At 35.5% G+C, this 19876-nt stretch overlaps 1 protein-coding gene across 17 annotated transcripts in view; it reads right to left on the reverse strand.

Annotated features, from left to right (window-relative positions):
• PCDH15 (protocadherin related 15) overlaps positions 1–19876 on the reverse strand; it is a 755972-nt gene that overhangs the window by 409392 nt on the left and 326704 nt on the right. For 16 of the 17 annotated variants that reach the window (XM_028166694.1, XM_028166693.2, XM_057531449.1 and 13 more), the window contains one exon: positions 17000–17110. The exons of the other annotated variant lie outside the window; for it this stretch is intronic. In XM_028166694.1, coding sequence (XP_028022495.1) covers positions 17000–17110 — 111 coding nt within the window. The remainder of the gene's footprint in view (positions 1–16999; positions 17111–19876) is intronic. 17 annotated transcript variants of the gene reach the window in all.

Consider the following 19876-nt stretch of genomic DNA (forward strand, 5'->3'; position numbering starts at 1 on the left):
ACAGAAAGATAGACAAGATGCAAAGGCAGAGGGGTATGTACCAGATGAAGAAACAAGATAAAACCCCAGAAAAACAACTAAATGAAGTGGAGATAGGAAACCTCCCAGAAAAAGAATTCAGAATAATGATAGTGAAGATGATCCAGGACCTCGGAAAAAGAATGGAGGGAAAAATGGAGACAATGCAAGAAATGTTTAACAAAGACCTACAAGAATTAAAGAACAAACAGAGATGAAAAATACAATAACTGAAATGAAAACCATGCCAGAAGGAATCAATAGCAGAATAACTGAGGGAGAATAACAGATAAGTGACCTGGAAGACTGAATGGTGGAATTCACTGCTGTGGAACAGAATAAAGAAAAAAGAATGAAAAGAAATGAAGACAGCCTAAGAGACCTCTGGGACCACATTAAACGCAACAACATTCACATTATAGGGGTCCCAGAAGGAGAAGAGAGAGAGAAAGGACCCAAAAATATATTTGAAGAGATTATAGTTGAAAACTCCCCTAACATGGGAAAGGAAATAGCCACCCAAGTCCAGGAAACGCAGAGAGTCCCATACAGGATAAACCGAAGGAGAAACACGCCAAGACACATAGTAATCAAATTGGCAAAAATTAAAGACAAGGAAAAATTACTGAAAGCAGCAAGGGAAAAACGACAAATAACATACAAGGGAACTCCCATAAGGTTAACAGCTGATTTCTCAGCAGAAACTCTACAAGCCAGTAGGGAGTGGCATGATACACTTAAAGTGATGAAAGGGAAGAACCTACAATGAAGATTACTCTACCCGGCAAGGATCTCATTCAGATGCGATGGAGAAATCAAAAGCTTTAGAGACAAGCAAAAGCTAAGAGAATTCAGCACCACCAAACCAGCTCTACAACAAATGCTAAACAACTTCTCTAAGTGGGAAACACAAGACAAGAAAAGGACCTACAAAAACAAACCCATAACAATTAAGAAAATTGTGATAGGAACATACATATATATAATTACCTTAAACGTGAATGGGTTAAATGCTCCAACCAAAAGACACAGGCTTGCTGAATGCATACAAACACAAGACCCATATATATGCTGTCTACAAGAGACCCACTTCAGACCTAGGGACACATACAGACTGAAAGTGAGGGGATGGAAAAAGATATTCCATGCAAATGGAAATCAAAAGAAAGCTGGAGTAGCAATACTCATATCACATAAAAGAGATTTTAAGATAAAGAATGTTACAAGAGACAAGGAAGGATACTAGGTAATGATCAAGGGATCAATCCAAGAAGAAGATATAACAATTATAAATATATATGCACCCAACAAAGGAGCACCTCAATACATAAGGCAACTGCTAACAGCTGTAAAAGAGGAAATAGACAGTAACACAATAATAGTGGGGGAATTTAACACCTCACTTATACCAATGGACAGATCATCCAAAATGAAAATAAATAAGGAAATAGAAGCTTTAAATGACAAAATAGACCAGATAGATTTAATTGATATTTATAGGACATTCCATCTAATAACAGCAGATTACACTTTCTTCTCAAGTGCGCATGGAACATTCTCCAGGATAGATCACCTCTTGGTCACAAATCAAGCCTCAGTAAATTTAAGAAAACTGAAATCATATCAAGCATCTTTTCTGACCACGATGCTATGAGATTAGAAATGAATTACAGGGAAAAAAACGTAAAAAATGCAAACACATGGAGGCTAAACAATACGTTACTAAATAACCAAGAGATCACTGACAAAATCAAAGAGGAAATAAAAAAAAACCTAGAGAAAAATGACAATGAAAACACGATGATCCAAAACCTATTGGATGCAGCAAAAGCAGTTCTAAGAGGGAAGTGTATAGCTATACAAGCCTATCTCAAGAAACAAGAAAAATCTCAAATAATCAATCTAACCTTACACCTAAAGGAACTAGAGAAAGAAGAACAAACAAAACCCAAAGTTAGCAGAAGGAAAGAAAACATAAAGATCAGAGCAGAAATAAATGAAATAGAAACAAAGAAACCAATAGCAAAGATCAATAAAACTAAAAGCTGGTTCTTTGAGAAGATAAACAAAATTTATAAACCATTAGCCAGACTCGTCAAGAAAAAGAGGGAGAGGACTCAAATCAATGAAATTAGAAATGAAAAAGGAGAACTTACAACAGACACCGCAGAAATACAAAGCATGCTAAGAGATGAGTACAAGCAACTCTATGCCAATAAAATGGACAACCTGGAAGAAATGGACAAACTCTTAGAAAGGTATAACCTTCCAAGACTGAACCAGGAAGAAACAGAAAATATGAACAGACCAATCACAAGTAATGAAATTGAAACTGTGATTAAAAATCTTCCAACAAACAAAAGTCCAGGACCAGATGGCTTCACAGGTGAATTCTATCAAACATTTCGAGAAGAGCTAACACCCATCCTTCTCAAACTCTTCCAAAAAACTGCAGAGGAAGGAACACTCCCAAACTCATTCTATGAGGCCACCATCACACTGATACCAAATCCAGACAAAGATACTACAAAAAAAGATAATTACAGACCAATATCACTGATGAATATAGATTCAAAAATCCTCAACAAAATACTAGCAAACAGAATCCAACAACATATTAAAAGGATCATACACCATGATCAAGTGGGATTTATCCCAGGGATGCAAGGATTCTTCAATATATGCAAATCAATCAATGTGATATACCATATTAACAAATTGAAGAAGAAAAACCATATGATCATCTCAATAGATGCAGAAAAAGCTTTTGACAAAATTCAACACCCATTTATGATAAAAACTCTCTGGAAAGTGGGCATAGAGGGAACCTACCTTAATATAATAAAGGCCATATACGACAAACCCACAGCAAACATCATTCTCAATGGTGAAAAACTGAAAGCATTTCCTCTAAGATCAGGAACAAGACAAGGATGTCCACTCTCACCACTATTATTCAACACAGGTTTGGAAGCCCTAGCCTCGGCAATCAGAGAACAAAAAGAAATAAAAGGAATACAAATTGGAAAACAAGAAGTAAAACTGTCACTGTTTGCAGATGACATGATACTATACATAGAGAATCCTAAAGATGCCACCAGAAAACTAGTAGAGCTAATCAATGAATTTGGTAAAGTCACAAGATACAAAATTGATGCACAGAAATCTCTTGCATTCCTATACACTAATGATGAAAAATCTGAAAGAGAAATTTAGGAAACACTCCCATTTACCATTGCAAGAAAAAGAATAAAATACCTAGGAATAAACCTACCTAGGGAGACAAAAGACCTGTATGCAGAAAACTATAAGACACTGATGAAAGAAATTAAAGATGATACCAACAGATGGAGAGATATACCATGTTCTTGGATTGGAAGAATCAATATTGTGAAAATGACTGTACTACCAAAAGCAATCTACAGATTCAATGCAATCCCTATCAAATTACCAATGGCATTTTTTACGGAACTAGAACAAAAAATCTTAAAATTTGTATGGAGACACAAAAGACCCTGAATAGCCAAAGCAGTCTTAAGGGAAAAAAATGGAGCTGGAGGAATCAGACTCCCTGACTTCAGACTATACTACAAAGCTATAGTAATCAAGACAACATGGGACTGGCACAAAAACAGAAACATAGATCAATGGAACAAGATAGAAAGCCCAGAGGTAAACCCACGCACCTATGGTCAACTAATCTATGACAAAGGATGCAAGGACATACAATGGAGAATAGACAGTGTCTTCAATAAGTGGTGCTGGGAAAACTGCACAGCTACATGGAAAAGAATGAAATTAGAACACTCCTTAACACCATACACAAAAATAAACTCAAAATGGATTCAAGACCTAAATGTAAGGCCAGGCACTATAAAACTCTCAGAGGAAACATAGGAAGAACACTCTTTGACATAAATCACAGCAAGATCTTTTTTGATTCACCTCCTAGAGTAATGGAAATAAAACAAAAATAAACAAATGGGACCTAATGAAACTTAAAAGCTTTTGCACAGCAAAGGAAACCATAAGCAAGACGAAAAGACCACCCTCAGAATGGGAGAAAATATTCGCAAACAAATCAATGGACAAAGGGTTAATCTCCAAAATACATAAACAGCTCATGCAGCTCAATATGAAAAAAACAAACAACCCAATCCAAAAATGGACAGAAGACCTAAATAGACATTTCTCCAAAGAAGATATACAGGTGGGCAAGAATCACATGAAAAACTGCTCAACATCACTAATTATTAGAGAAATGCAAATCAAAACTACAATGAGGTATCACCTCACACCAGTTAGAATGGGCTTCATCATATAATCTACAAACAGCAAATGCTGGTGAGGGTGTGGAGAAAAGGGAACCCTCTTGCACTGTTGGTGGGAATGTAAATTGATACAGCCACTATGGAGAACAGTATGGAGGTTCCTTAAAAAACTAAAAATAGAATTACCATATGATCCAGCAATCCCACTACTGGGCGTATACCCAGAGAAAACCACAATTCAAAAGGACACATGCACCCCAACATTCACTGCAGCACTACTTGCAACAGCCAGGTCATGGAAGCAACCTAAATGCCCATCAACAGACGAATGGATAAAGAAGATGTGGTACATATATACAATGGAATATTACTCAGCCATAAAAAGGAGTGAAATTGGGTCATTTGTTGAGACGTGGATAGATCTAGAGACTGTCATACAGAGTGAAGTAAGTCAGAAAGAGAAAAACAAATATCGTATATTAACACATGTATGTGGAATCTAGAAAAATGGTACAGATGAACTGGTTTGCAGGGCAGAAGTTGAGACACAGATGTAGAGAACAAACGTATGGACACCAAAGGGTGAAAGCCACAGGGGGGTGGGGATGGTGGTGTGATGAATGGGGCAATTGGGATTGACATGTATACACTGATGTGTATAAAACTGATGACTAATAAGGACCTCCTGTATAAGAAAATAAATAAAATTAAATTAAAAAATTAAAAAAAGAAAAAATAAGTCAGTAAAAATTGGCTTGATGAATAAATAAAAAAATAGAAAAAAAGACAATCCTGCGGTGATAAAGCAGGACCCTGGTTCCTCCTCAAGGAATATATGTAAACATATCTTTGAGTTCTTCTGCAGGAACTAAGGCCCCCACCCAGGTGGAGGATGGTAACTTCAGCGTGAGTATAAGATTCCTGAAACACTGCCCCGTTACCTCACCACCAACCAATCAGAAGGAAGTCTGCACACAGTGAAAGATAACAAAGACTCTGACTGCCCCCTCCCCAAATGATTAATTAAGTGATTAACTTCCCCTTTCCCCCTTTAAAAACTTTCATGGTCAAGCAGAACCTTTAGATTTGGTTCTTGGACACGAGTCCACCTTCTCCAGGTTGCCAGCCTCCTGAATAAAGCAACCTTTCCTTTTCAACCAACAATTGCCTCTTGAGTATTAGCTTTCAAGTGGCGAGCAGCAGAACCTGAGTTTGGGAACAACTCTAGTATTCTTTGATGTTTAGATCCATTATAAGACAGACTGTGGTCAAAACATGGGAAAAAAAGTTTAAATTTCCAAAGTGTGGGGATTCACTAGACCCTCAGAGTTCATATACAAATTATTTTAAATTAAAGACATTAGAGATTGAACATACACAGAAATAAGCCTTTTCAGAGTTTCCCTTATCTTATTAAAAGCAGAAACTTTCGCAAGTGAAGCTGCCATGAATCTCTTCCCTGGGAGAGTTTTATAGCCATGAGAAAAGGAGAAAAAAAAAAAAGAAGAAGAAAAACACTAGCATCTACATAAACACACATTACCACAAACTTTCTTTGTCTCCTGTTTACTCTCCCTAGAAACCCGCTCCTTGTTCCCAAAAAAGTATTTTCTCCCTCCTCGTGCATGAAGTGAGGTATATAAACCCTCATCTTTAGCTGCTCAGGGAGCAACTTCTTTTGTTTGCTTTCATACGCACATACTTTATTCTTTCTAAAATACTTAATGAAATATTTTATTCTTTCTCCTGTTAAACTGTTTTTGGGGTTTTTGTTTTGTTTTGTTTTGTTTAGTTTTTGGTCAGTTTAATTTGAAAGTCACCAATTAGTAAATCTAAGAGGGCAGAGAAAAACATTTTTCCTTCTCAAGAAGGGAATAAACATAATCAAGATTACACTGATAATTATGATTGGTTATATTTTATTTTATTTTATTCTATTCTATTTTACTTCATTGTTTATTTATTTATTTTTGGCCTCAATGCACAGCTTGTGGGATCTTAGTTCCCTGACCAGGGATTGATCCTGGGCTCTGGGCAGTGAGAGCACAGAGTCCTAACCCCTGGACTGCCAGGGAATTCCCCTGATTGGTTAAATTTATGGGGTATAAAGATTTTTTTTTAAAGTCCTTCTTTAATTGTTCTAAATTTTCCATGTCTGTTTATTATATCTAGTACAGTTGAAAGTATAGTAGGAGTAGCAAATGACACATGAGACAATTTTGGTGGTCCTCAAATAAATTTTTAAAATTATACTTTAAATGTATGAATTGAGTATATATAGAAGACACTTAATTTAACATAAATTTTTTAGAAAACACAACTGGTTCATCAAGCCTACTATTTTAAGATTATGATTGTGTAGAGGAGCAGAATTTACCACCCCCAAATATGTCTCTTTGGCACAGGATTATTTCAGGCTGATTATTTTTAAGAAACTGCAGACACAGAAGAAGCTTTGAAAACTGCGTAAAAGCTACCCTTTTGTATGAGTCATTTACATGTACTAGGGAAATCTCCATTTGTAAAGGTTTCTCTCTGGCTATACCAGGAAGAGGGAGATGAACTTATCTCTAGAAACTTATCATGCAGATGGCAACAATTTAAATCTTCATATCAACTTTACCCTTGTTTAAGGAGCTCTTCCAGATAACCTCCCATAACTGACCTTCTACCCTCAACATCTTCTTTTGTGTTTAGCTGAAGATAATAATTAAGGTGAGGGCTTCTGCCATTTTGGAGGAAAGTCACCCTATTTTCCTGAGTCTCTCCCATGTATACAGAAGGTATATATGTGATGAAACTTTTGTTTGTGTTTCTTCTGTTAATCTGTTTTATATCAATGTGATTATTAGATCAGCCAAAGAATCTAGAAGGGTAGAAGAGAAAAATTTCCCACCCCTACAATTGCTTAGGATGTACTTTTTTAAAAAGACTGCATCAATCTGAAGTTTAAGAAAAATATTGAATGAATACCATTTTATGTGATATTGGATGTGTCACTGGCAGAATGACGATTTCCTCAGTTCTTGCCCTTCTCAAGAGAAACAATTCAGTCTAGAGGCATAGAGCAGTTTTAAGTAGCAAGAGTTTTATTAAGCAGAGCGAAAGTACACTCCCGAGAAAGGATGAGAGTGGGCTGTCTGGAAACCAGAAGCAGTCTCGCAATGGGGCAGGGTTGGGATTTTTAGAGTGGTGGTCCCTCCTTGTGTCCTGCATCATTTGACTGACAAGTTGATTGACAGCTTTAAGTTATATAACTTTTCTCCTAGTGTGCAGGTGCTTACCCATAAGCGCCCAAGCAAAACCCACGGGGGTGGGGGGAGGCAAAAACCGCAATACTAATTTATTACAAATATGGCACAGTGAACCCTGGATTACCTTGAGTCACCTTTTAGGTCTTGGTGCACCTGTGCCAACCTGTGCTGGCAGGTTTATCTTGCTTGGTCCTGATATGGCTGGAAACTTAGCGGTGGTCCTTGACTAGAAGAGGGAAGATCTCTGGGCATGCTCTGATTACCAGCGTCCACATGGGGAGGGAAAGATGACCCCATCCAGGATGGGATGGGGCCCACTCAAGTCTGACTACCTACCTAAGAGATGTGGCAAAAAAGTTTGTAATATCCCAGAAGCAGTGTTTCTATACTTGCATGTCACTCAACCTTACCTCTCATTTGTCACAACCAAGTCAGTGTAATAGACAAAGTAGAATGTTTTCTATCCTAAGTCTTTCAGTTTGTCAGCAACAAATCTATCACTATTCTCTGCTTCTTTGGGTTATTGTTGCCACTCCATAAAATGGATACAATTGCATTAGAGAGGGTGCATATTTACCAAAATACACAATATAGGCTTTTGTCTTATACTGGGAAAAGAAACTGCTTACAAAGTGTTGATCTATAAAATGTGAATTTTTAAGTGGAAACAAAAAAAAAAAAAAAAGAAAAAGATCAGATAACCTACTGTGGAGGGGAAAAAATAATTTTCCTCTACCCTTTTAGGTTCTTAGATAAAACCCCTCAGTAGTAAAAGACAGATTAACAGGAGTAAAACAAACAGTTTAATAACATGTATACTTCCTGTATACAGGGGAGATAACCAGGAAAACTGAGTAACTCCCCAAAATGGCCCAAGTCACCACCTTGAATACCATCTTCAGCTAAAGACAAAACATGTTGGGAGGGGAAAGCCAAATTTTCAGTCGAAGCACAGTAAACAAAAGGTATGTTTGTTATGCAGATTTAAATCTAAGCCTTCTCCATTGATAAGAGTTTCTAGAGATTTAGTCATCCTTGTCTTCCTGGTACAGACAGAAAGACACCCTTATAATTGGAGATTTCCCTTGTAAATGTAAATTGCTTCTGCTGGTTTTCAGAGCTTCTTTTCTGTCTGCTGGGTTTTTTTGTTTGTTTGTTTGTTTGTTTTGGTTTTTGGTTTTTTATTACTTAGCCTAAAATAATTCTTATGCTTGCTGAAATAAAATTCATAATTTATGGCAAGATGAGAAAATTCCCTCCCCTTTAGCGTGTATTGCACATCTGCATTATTCAGACCTCCTTAGGAAAAAATATTCCTTCTAATCCCATCAAAGGTCACAACTCCTTAGGAGATAACCTTCCTTCTTAATCTTGTAAGGAGTCATGATGACCCATGACCCACTACTCTTTGTACCTGTAGATCTAGGTTGTGTAAACTGTGTAAAATATGTCATTTAATGTACAGCCCTCTGTCTCAAAAACCTATATAACTGTGCTTTGACCTCTAATGGGCAGAACAGTTCTGCAAGGTCTCTGAGAGGTTGTTCCTGAGTTATAATCCTCAGTTTGGCTCAAATAAAACTTTCCATAACTTTCTTAGATCGACGGATGAATTTTTTTGGCAGCATGCTAAAGAGGCATATTTTAGAGTGACACATTCTGCTCCCCTTCACTACTAGGAGCAGAGATATAGTAACAAAAACTACCAACATGGTTTATGTGTACATGGAGAGTCCCCAGAATTTGCCACCAATAAATATAACATGTTACAATGAAAGATGAAAGTAGGCCTCATGCACATTCCTAACTTGCAAGCCTCTGGAAGGTGTTGTTAATCCATGATGCTCTTTTTCCAGTTCAGCACCAAATTTGATCTTAAAAATATTGTCTAAAACAAAGCCCCTGACAATTAATAAAAACCGAAAAGAAAGGAATATTTTGCTCTTTCTAGTATAATGCTGCTGCTCACAACTCTTCTGAATAAAGGAAATAACATTTTAAATTGGGAGTGGTATAAATAAAACGTAATTATTTACATAAATATTTTATATGATTTCATTAAATTTACATTTGCATTCATTGCTATGTGAAAATCCAGTACATATTAAAAACTAATCCCCCAAATCCTTCCTTCTCCTCTTCTATTTTCCTTCCTCATTTCTTTTCTATCATTTTAAAAATAAGGTAACACTTTAAAATTTTAGACATTTAAAAATAAGATATCATTAATTTAGGAAACTGTGATTGTAACTGGCAAGCAAGAATGTATCTCTTTCAAAGTTAATCAAGTTTGACTGTTTCATTTGTATTTTCTCAATGTGCATTATTATTTCACATATCATTTATATATTTGCTAACATTAAACATTTAATTGTATGAAACCTTTATTTAGCTTCCATACCCATTGTGAGTATAGTTATGCAAGTAATTGCAGGTGATACAAAGAATAATCCAGTATAAAAACTGACATGCGGGAATTTAAAAGCATAGAGATAACTACAACATAGACTCAAAAGAGCCACAAGGAATATTCATCAGAGTGTGAGATTTGACCTAGCTGGAACATTCTCTCAACACCTCATAAGGAAGTGGTATTGACCTTGTCACTGAATCACTGAATACTTAGCATCTTTATTCAAAGCCTCCAATCAGCTGCTCTCATAACATCACAATACAATATTATAACATGATATCTGACGTATCAAAAACACGCATTTTTTAAAATTAATTATTTAATAAATAAGTAGAAAATTTCATCAATATATTGTAAGGAAGAACTATTTTTTTTGTTTATTTGTTTCAGAAAAAGAGATCTGTACCTAGTAGAATTTCAAAGAAAGTTAGTTTTATAAGTAGCGCAGAGACAACTAACTCATTGTCATAATCCACTCTTTTTACAAAGCACGTTTTTATAAAACTGCAAATATTTCAACTATGAAAATGTTAGAGAAATAAAACACCTCTAACCATCAAATGATAAGTAAGACTTCAATTCCTTCATCTCAATAGAAAGGCTTTCTTGCTATAAAATAGTTTAATTGCGTACTATTCTCTGATCAAACTAGAGATAAATGCTAATTGTTAATTCATTCAGTATCTGCTCTATATTTAGAACTGTATTAAGTCAAATATTGGTTATGTGGAGCGGAGCCAGGAAAAATCTGGACTCTAACAAATACTGTGAAATTATATGAAACCTGGTTTTAAAATGAGTATGAGACAAAAATGCTGATGTTCAGATTTATTTTTGAGGCAATGTCATAGGAGCCTTGGAATAAAGAGACTTCTAACACTTACATACTTAGTATTCAAGTTGTTTGTAGTTAACAAAATGGCTAAAGGCACCTACCAGACTCACTCATAGATACATATATTAAATACTCCTTCATTACCTTATCTGGTATTTGCAGTAGAGAAAGAAAAAAAAAAAAAAAAGGCAACATAATTAGAGTTGGCTTGAGTCTTTTGACTCTAACTCAGTTACCTAAGACCTTGGAGGTATCTGTCTTGCTTCTGTTCACCAATGAAAGATGGACTATCACAAACTGAAATTTTAAAACTTACCCTAGTAACTTGATGCTGTTAGATTTCTTTATTCAAAAAAGAAAATAACAGCAACAAGTTTGCCTGGATCTAAATCACTTTAGAAGTGTGTTCTTCTTTTTCTTTTCTTTTTTTTTTTTTTCTTGAAAGTGTCTTTTTTGTTTAACTGATTTTCCTTAGTTTTTATGCATACTAGTAAACAGAATAGTATCATTTTGCTTACTTATAAAATTTTCAAGCAGTATCTTCATTACTTGAAAATTTTATACATAGTTCTTAAACCATCAACAACTATCCTCCTATTTCAATCTTACTCTCCAGAATATGCCCAAGAAACTGGCAAAACTAAAAACAACGGTTGTAATATTAGCACTTATTCCACATATCAGTAGGAGGTAGATATGAGGAAAGGTCAGGATAGGGGTTATTCTGAAAAGTGGTTTATATAGTTTGAAATATAGAAAGTAATTTTTATATCCAAACCTATATAATTGCAATGTTTTGAAGAAGAGCAGAATATGCCACCCCAAAATATGCTACATTGGCATATTGAGTATTTTACATTAAAGTTTCTTAAGAAACAGCCAGTGCAAGGAGGACATTTTGATCATCCTTTGTCCCCCTGAAAGCAGGACATAGATCTTCCATGTGAAAAGAACCCTCCCTGTGCCAGGAGAATAAAGGGCATCATTATCACCAGAAATAGGGAACTTAGGGCCAAGAGGCTGTGTGAAAGTACCACTGTACTTTCTAATTTGATACCCTGAGCCCAAACCTCTTTGCCTTGCAAATTCTTTACAAATTTGTAGTTTCCTTGTCAAAAAGACAGCCTGCTTTGGTCACTTTTTTCAGTCTCATATTTTTTTATGGAGCTCCTACACATACATTATTAAATTTGTTTTTCTCTTGTTAATCTGTGTTATGTTAATTTAATTTTTAGGCCAGCCAAAGAACTGTAAAAAATTCAAGAAACTTCAGTTAAATAGAGTCAGGAGACCAGAAGGGGGAGCTCTCACACCTTGCAAGGACAGCATAGCTCAACAGGAAGAATGCCTCCTCTTCCATCCTTACAACAGCTCAGCTAATGAAAAGCCATGGTCTCTGTTTACTATAGCTCTCCCAACTTCTTATCTCCCCCTCTCTCTCCTTCCCTTGTTTTGTAGGGACTTGCACATGGCTCACCGTGGTTGTAGACCCCAAATTGCAATTCCCTTCTTATCCCAAATAAACCCATTTTTGCTGGAGAAATAACTGGCAGTCTATTTATTTTAGGTCAACAGAACCTGGAAGGGAAGAAGGAAAAAGTTTTTCATCCCTACAGTTTATACACTTTTTTTGCATACTCGAGACCATTAAGAGAAAAGAGAGAGCTGAGAAAGATATAGTATCATATATTTTTAAAATACAGTATCTTGTTATGAAAGATAGTTATGTCCCTTCTCTAGATTTTTTGATGTTTGTGAAAATATGGAATAGCACTGCTAATTGATAGAATAATTCAAAAAGTATTCTTGCTATGAGTCTTAATGAAATGTAAATCTTTTCTTTCTGACAATTATTTAAGGTCTCTTGAGTAGTTAAGAGCCCTTCGGATTTCCCTCAGGATAACCGTGATACAGAAAGAGTTGGCTTGAAGATATCGATGTATAGAGATGGGTTTGATCTTTTTATGATTTAGGGTAACATCAAAATTGGAGTTTGTGGTGACAGAATGTATCAGAAGTTTCAACAAAAGGAAACCCCTGACTTTTGCACTTCTCTGAACTTCCTTTCCTAGATTTTTTTCTCCTTTTTTCTGGAATTTCATTGCCTCATTCATTGGCTATTCATATTTTTTAAAAAACGGTGTGGGTAATACTGTTGCAAAAATTCTAAAGAAAATAAGTGACAAGTTTTCTAATGTGGGTCACCCAAAACTCTTCCAATTTATTTAAGAGTCATAACATGTTCACATGGATAAAAAATCATAACATGCTCACAACTACATGAAATTTGAATGATTCCTTTTGCAAATCAATCAAATCTTTGTACTCTAAGCAAAGCCAGGCCAAATCTGAGTAATGTTCAGTAATTTATCATCAGACCTCTAGCTTCTTAGAAACCATCTACTTTAAAGTCCAAATTGATTGCTCATATTTCAGCTCTTCTTATGACTCGAAGATAATAAGTAGGTTTTTAATTGACATAGTTTACATTGTACATTGGTTTACATACCATCAATAAAATAATAATAACTACAAAGAACAATATAAAATAATTTAAAGATATTTTAATATATGGGTATCATTATTCTATATAAATATAAGAATATAAATTGTATAGATATTGATATATATGAGGCAGTAAATGTTTAACAGCCAACTGAGACAAGAAGTCCCGACTGAGGCATGAGATAGATGGGTTCCAGGTGAGACATTTACAACTAGCCTCCTGTTTATACCTTGAGATAGAAATAACAACAGGAACAGGATGAATAGCTGGACTTTGTCTCCTGTGGACACTGTAAGATAACAGTAATGGCAGGGGAGGGAGGGGCTAAGCCTTCCTGGGGTAAAAGATAAGGAGGTCACAAATTCCTTATTCTTGGGGTCAGGGAGACCTCCCGAATTACACTTGCACAGAAAGTTTCCTCAGGAGAGGGGGTGCCAGACCACAGTAAGTTTTGCTAACTTCCCAGAGCCCCTCACACTGAAATCCATCTTGGCTAAAGCAGGCGAAGGCACATGGGGAGGGCCCTGAGACAAATCAGATAGGGGTAAAAGCAAGACGACTGGTCAGAGGAAAACAATGACCTGGAAGCCTGCCCCCTTATAAATGATTTAAACTTCCCAAAGATGTGACTCTTACTAAGCCTGCCCATGTATCTATCCACAATATTCCTCTCTTAATAAACACTTTAGCTGCTTCACTATTTTCCGTCTCTTTACTGAAATTCCTTTCCAACGGGGACAAAAGCCAGGGCAGTGCTGCAGCCAGGGTTGAATTCCTGGTTGGGGAACTGAGATCCTGTGTCAAGCTGCTGCAGCCATGGCCACACCAGAGGACCCCCAAGAACATGACTTGGAGCATTTGTCACTTTCCATACTGTAAATATCTCCCACCATGGCCACAAATGAGGTCACTGTACTTGGAGTTGGAAAGAGATGTCCAAAATTGGCCCTCAAAGCAAGCATGAGCCATCTTTTCAGCTCCAACAAGCCCCTGTCTTAAGTAAGTTATATATCTAAAATGTAGAGGAAATAGGCATTTTTCTTTATAACTTGTGGGAATGTGATGTGCTGCAACAATTTGGAAGATAATATGGCATTACCTACTAAGATGAAAAGTATATGTATATATATGTATGTATATACATATATACATGAATATATACAATTTTTCTCTTAGTAACTTTATCTTTTAATTATCTATTCATGAACAAGTAAGTACTGATACTTAAGATGTTTATGTAATACTGCAATGATATCAGAATATATTCCAAGCATTAGTTTAAGCACATTTTTGTTTGCTAACTTGCTAATCCTCACAAGAACCCTATGTGGTATATTTCATTAATATCCCCATTTTACTACTTAGAAAACTGACATAGAGAGTATACCAAAAGTCACACGCTAGGAAATGGCAGAACTAGGATTTGAATTTGGGCAATGTGGTTCTAGAATTCATGCTTTTACCACTATACTATACTCCCTGCCTCTCAGGAGAATCATGAGATTAGCTATCAGTTCTGTGCCAAAAACCAAAAAAACCTTAAGTATAGTTGAATAAATTGTGATATATCCTAATTTTGGTATATTATATAACTTTTAAAAGGATATAATCTGAAAACTTTTAAAAACACTAAAAATCTTATAACTTCCTATATTTAGCATTAACATTTTGTATTGCATAATTTACATTTATATAAAAATTACTATTACAGATAAATTCAAGTCTTCATTCAATTTCTCACCAATTCCATTCCTTCCTTTTGAGGATCCATATATATCCTGTTATTTCATAATTTTATCCTTGAAATGCTAAAATCTTATCAGTCTTTCCCCAGTTATGAGTAGTCTAGCAAATTGGATTCAAATTGTCCCAGATGTCTTTATAAATAGTTTAAAGTAGATGGCAAGTCAGAAGATTTATTTTATTTTACATTTATTTTTAAAAAAAAACACCTCATTTTAAATAGCACAATAAAAATTAGCTTTCAAATACATTCCATAGCAATCTGACTTTTCTGCAAATTTTATTAGAGATTCTGAGTCAGAAAGGAAAATTGTACCTTTTCTCCACATTTTCATTTACATAGGAAAAAAAGGGGTTCAGTGTTTTTGAGGAATTATGAGGGGCCCTCTTTAAGAGATTTTACTTTTTCCTACATCCACAGTTTCTACTCTAGTCTCTGCTACTAAGCCCTAAGACAACCCACATTGAAATGGAAAAAAAGAAACAAAACAAGTATTTTGAATGAAAGTCTAGAAATCTGTCTTCAAAAAACTAGATTTCTATCTATATCTACCCACACACATATACTATATATGTAAACATGCGTGCCCTTTCTGTTGAAATATCTCTAAAAAAAGACAAAACATGGCCCCTTAGCGATACTTTCTTGCATATAAACTTGTTCAGAACAGCTGATGGAGGATATTTCCTTTTGCCACTCCCTTCTGTCTTTCTGTTCAGCTACAAAAATATGATTACAATGCTTAGGGGTTATTAAAGGTACAGGCTAGCTTCAGAGTCTAACTACCTTTTCAGAACATGGCCCTGCCACTTATTATAGGGATTTTTTCAATGTTAGATGCTATCTGTCGCCAGCCTTGTTAGATTTTTTTTTTACTAAAATGCTAGCCCAATTCTCCTCCTTCCTAACAAATTATTATTTTTATTTCAATATGCCCAGCCCCAGGAGCCGAACCATACTTGCTTGTCATCCAGAGATGATTGTCTCTGTCCCCTTTACCACCTACAGACTTCCTTAACTTTACCGTCTGCTATGCTGACTCATATTCCTGTTCTGTGTGGGGAAGCTGGGTGGGAAAGAGCTTCCTCTCAGATAAAAGCAGACAGAATCAATGAACATAAGAAGTCCTAGTTTTACCACCCTTATACTCAGACTTGAATTGCAGTCGTGATGCTTATGGTGCTGGTATTCACTAGCACCAGAGCCATAAGCATCACAACTGCAAATGGGAGATAAGGCATTGGAAAAACAACCAAATTTCAGGGAAGGACGGATTTTAAGGACAGAAGGAACCTGAGTCTTTGGTGATATACTTGAACTAGCAAATCAACTCTTGAACCACATAAATCTAAGAATTTTATTAAAATAATAATGATAATGACAATAATAATAATAATGTTATGCAAGCAATTGTTTTTCAGGTTTTCTGTTACTGCTGTCCATATATGTGGGTTATGATCATAGTAGCTTATATGTAGTGAGCAACTACTCAATAAAAGATAAATGATTCAATAAATGATCCAACAGTTCTCTACCTTTAGTGTACTTTGAAGTCCCCTGGGGAGCTAATAAAAAATGCAGGTATTCCACTTCTACCTTCTGAAATTTTTATTCAGAGGGTCTGAGGTTGTGTCCAGGAATCTGCATTTTTTACACACTCCCAAGGTGATTCTGCTGCAGTCATTCGGTGGATCATGCTTTGAGAAATACTTCAGTATGAGCTAAAAACAAATTATTGAAGTGTATGAGTGATCCAAAGAGTCAAGAATACAGTGAGCGGGAATAATCTTCCTACCCCATTCCATCCCATTTCCTATTCAGAAGACTACAATATACAAATTACACTGAGCACAGGGCTACCCTGTTGAGGCTGCAAATTACAGTGAGCACATACATTCTGGGCAAGTTCTGTACTTCATAAATTCAGAAGAGCAAAGTAAGAGAAATTAAACACTCACATTAGCTTGGATGATGACAAAGTAGCGAGTCTTGTCTTCGTAGTTGAGCCTCTTCCTTAACACTACATTTCCGGTCAACATAAGGGGAATTTCAAAGGTGTCATTGGACGTCTGCAAATAGGTAAAGATATACATTTGAGATCATCTGAACATAAGATGAATTAGACAATTTTATATTTCAGTTTAGTCCCCTTGAAAGTTATAGACAACATGTTCATCATCTGAAAACAGGATGTGAGTGTAAGCTTCAGATTTAATATTCTTATTTCCAAAAACTTGTCACTCTGATCAATAGGTCTCACTTTTGATAATGATAACCAGGAAACTTACTTCTTGTAAGTTTGTCATATATTATTAGGGTTACCCATCAACAGCCCTGGGATATTTCTTAGCCCAGATATCTGAAAAATCTTTCCTATTACCATATTATCTTTTCACAATTTTTTTTTAATCACCAAAGAGTTCAAAGATTGCAATTTGTGATTTCTACATAATATCCCTTTTTGACATCGGTGCCCATTCTGTATTCTCAGTGTTTTCAAGTACTGTATTAAATACAACTATTAACTTGAAACTTTGTGTTTTTGTGAAAAAGAATGTGCTGTAGGTTGTTTTTTGTTTGTTTTGTTTTGTTTGTTTTTCCAAGCCTCAAAACTGCTGTTCATTAGTTAAGTCTCCTATCCTGACAGGGGTTGAGCTTCTTCTTGGCAACATGCAGGTTATAAGAGCAACTTCCAAAGTGCCTTCCAGCAATACTGCTTTGGCATGAGCAGCCCTCACTGTAAGACAGTATAGTCATTCCTCAAGGGAATATAATTTATAAGATCTGTCTCTCAGCCTTAAAAAGACCTTACATCACTTTTGTGTTTTAGTGCCATTTTGAAGACTGATAAAATAGTCTTTAAATTATGACAACAAATCAGTTTTACTTTTAATATTGAAACTTTTTTGGTTGATTGTTTTGTGTAGTGGTACGCGTGCATGTGATCGTGGGCAGCAGATGAAATACTTAGATTCTTACTTCAGAAAAAGGAGGAGGAGGTGGGGGAGAGGCAAAGCAGGAGGAAGAAAGCAGAAGAAGAGGGGAAGGGAAGGAAGAAAGAGTGTGTGCATGCCTGTCTGTGTGTGTCTGTGTTTATACACTCAGCTGACACAAGGGGAGTTACTTAGAAACAGTTAATGAGAGAACAGCTGACTCAAATCTTCTATCTCAAGTTCATTTGGGGAAATGTGGGCAAATTAACCTTCAATGTCTAGAGTTGTGATCTCTCCCTCTCCATCTTTTTCTCCCTCCTTCCGTGACCCCCTCTTTCTTGTACACACACACAGAGTATACAATTGATAGATATTTTTTAATGATTTATTCTGTGTTCATGCAATTGACTTTGCAGGTCTTTCTTGGATTCAGTCATTTAAAAAGTAACATTTTAAAACAAAAATATAGAAAATGTACCATAAAAGATATTTACAATTAAAAACAGGCGTTTGACATTTTCCCTAAATTTTTGCCTATTTAAACACTGCGGGACTCTAAACTATGCCAGGGAGAGTAAAAATTGTTTAATCTAAATATCTAAGTTAGTTATGGGGAATACTTTAGTTAATAATTGCCATATACACTGTAAAACACAACTCAGTGTGTTGTTATAGGGTTGTTAACTTTCAAAGACTCAATAACTGTAGAGACATATATCAATTCTAGCATATTTATGAAATATACGGTGGGTTGCTTACCAAAACGCCACCTCATCCTTGGAGTCAGAACTCCAAATGAGTTCAGATAATTGGTGGCTTTGTGCTTTAGGGGAGGCTATGCCCCTAAGTGGGGTGAGTTTTGACAAATCTAATCCTACCATTGAAAATCCACACTCCTTGCCAGTGATTGTTTTGGAAATGTATGTGCGATCTAATTCTAAATAATCTGAAGAATTTTTCTTAATTGTAAAGAGAGAGAGAGAGACAAGAAAAAAAGTGTTCCCTTTTCTGCTTACAGATGCTTCTATAAGGATGTAAAACCTGGAACCGTCAGCAGCCATTTTGGAACTATTGAAACAGTTAATCTAGAAGTAAACAAAATGCTGAAAATGGAAGAGCAGAAAATGGAAAGAAGCTGGCTCTTTGAGTTGCTTAACGAATCCTGATACCTCCCCTTCTCTGAACCACCTGTTACAAGAGATAATACATGACTTTGTTGGCAAAGTCACTTTAAATTCAGTTTTCTATTATTTGCAGCTGAAAGCACTTTGATACATGATTATCTCCTGCCTATGTGTCCTCATCATGTAGTCCCCTCTATTTTCCATTTATGCCATGACTCTTTGCAGGTGACATCTGCTTTTAATTTTCTCCTGCCTAAACATTCTATCCCTCATTTCTCTGGATTACATATCCTGCAAATCTTATTCAGTAAAATCTTCTTTGTCATCCAATTTGGGATTAAATCTTTGCTCTTATGTTACATTATTTTTTCCAAACAGCATTTGTTATTTGTGTATTTTCTGCTTTCCCTCACAGATTTCTCAAGGATCTCAGTCTATGATGTGGAAATACTTACATTTATGTTTCTAACCAAGTAACGTAATGGATATTTGTGATCCTATTTTAGTTGATAATTTTCATTGGATATTTGTAGAATTATTACAAGCATTTAGTTAGTAATTAAGGATTATATTGTTCTTAAGAACATTTTTTTATTAAATCTAATTCTTATTAGCTAAGTCCATCTTTTATAGATATCTGAGATTTTCATTTTGCTAGGAGTTTCATAAATACTTATGTTCCAAGAAACATAAGAATATCTGCTTTATGATCAATGTTGTTTATAAATTATTGCATATGAAAAGCCTTTGTGTTAAAATTAACTAATTTATTAATGAA

This window comes from Balaenoptera acutorostrata, chromosome 16, assembly GCF_949987535.1.
Source record: "Balaenoptera acutorostrata chromosome 16, mBalAcu1.1, whole genome shotgun sequence".
Lineage (NCBI taxonomy): Eukaryota > Metazoa > Chordata > Mammalia > Artiodactyla > Balaenopteridae > Balaenoptera > Balaenoptera acutorostrata.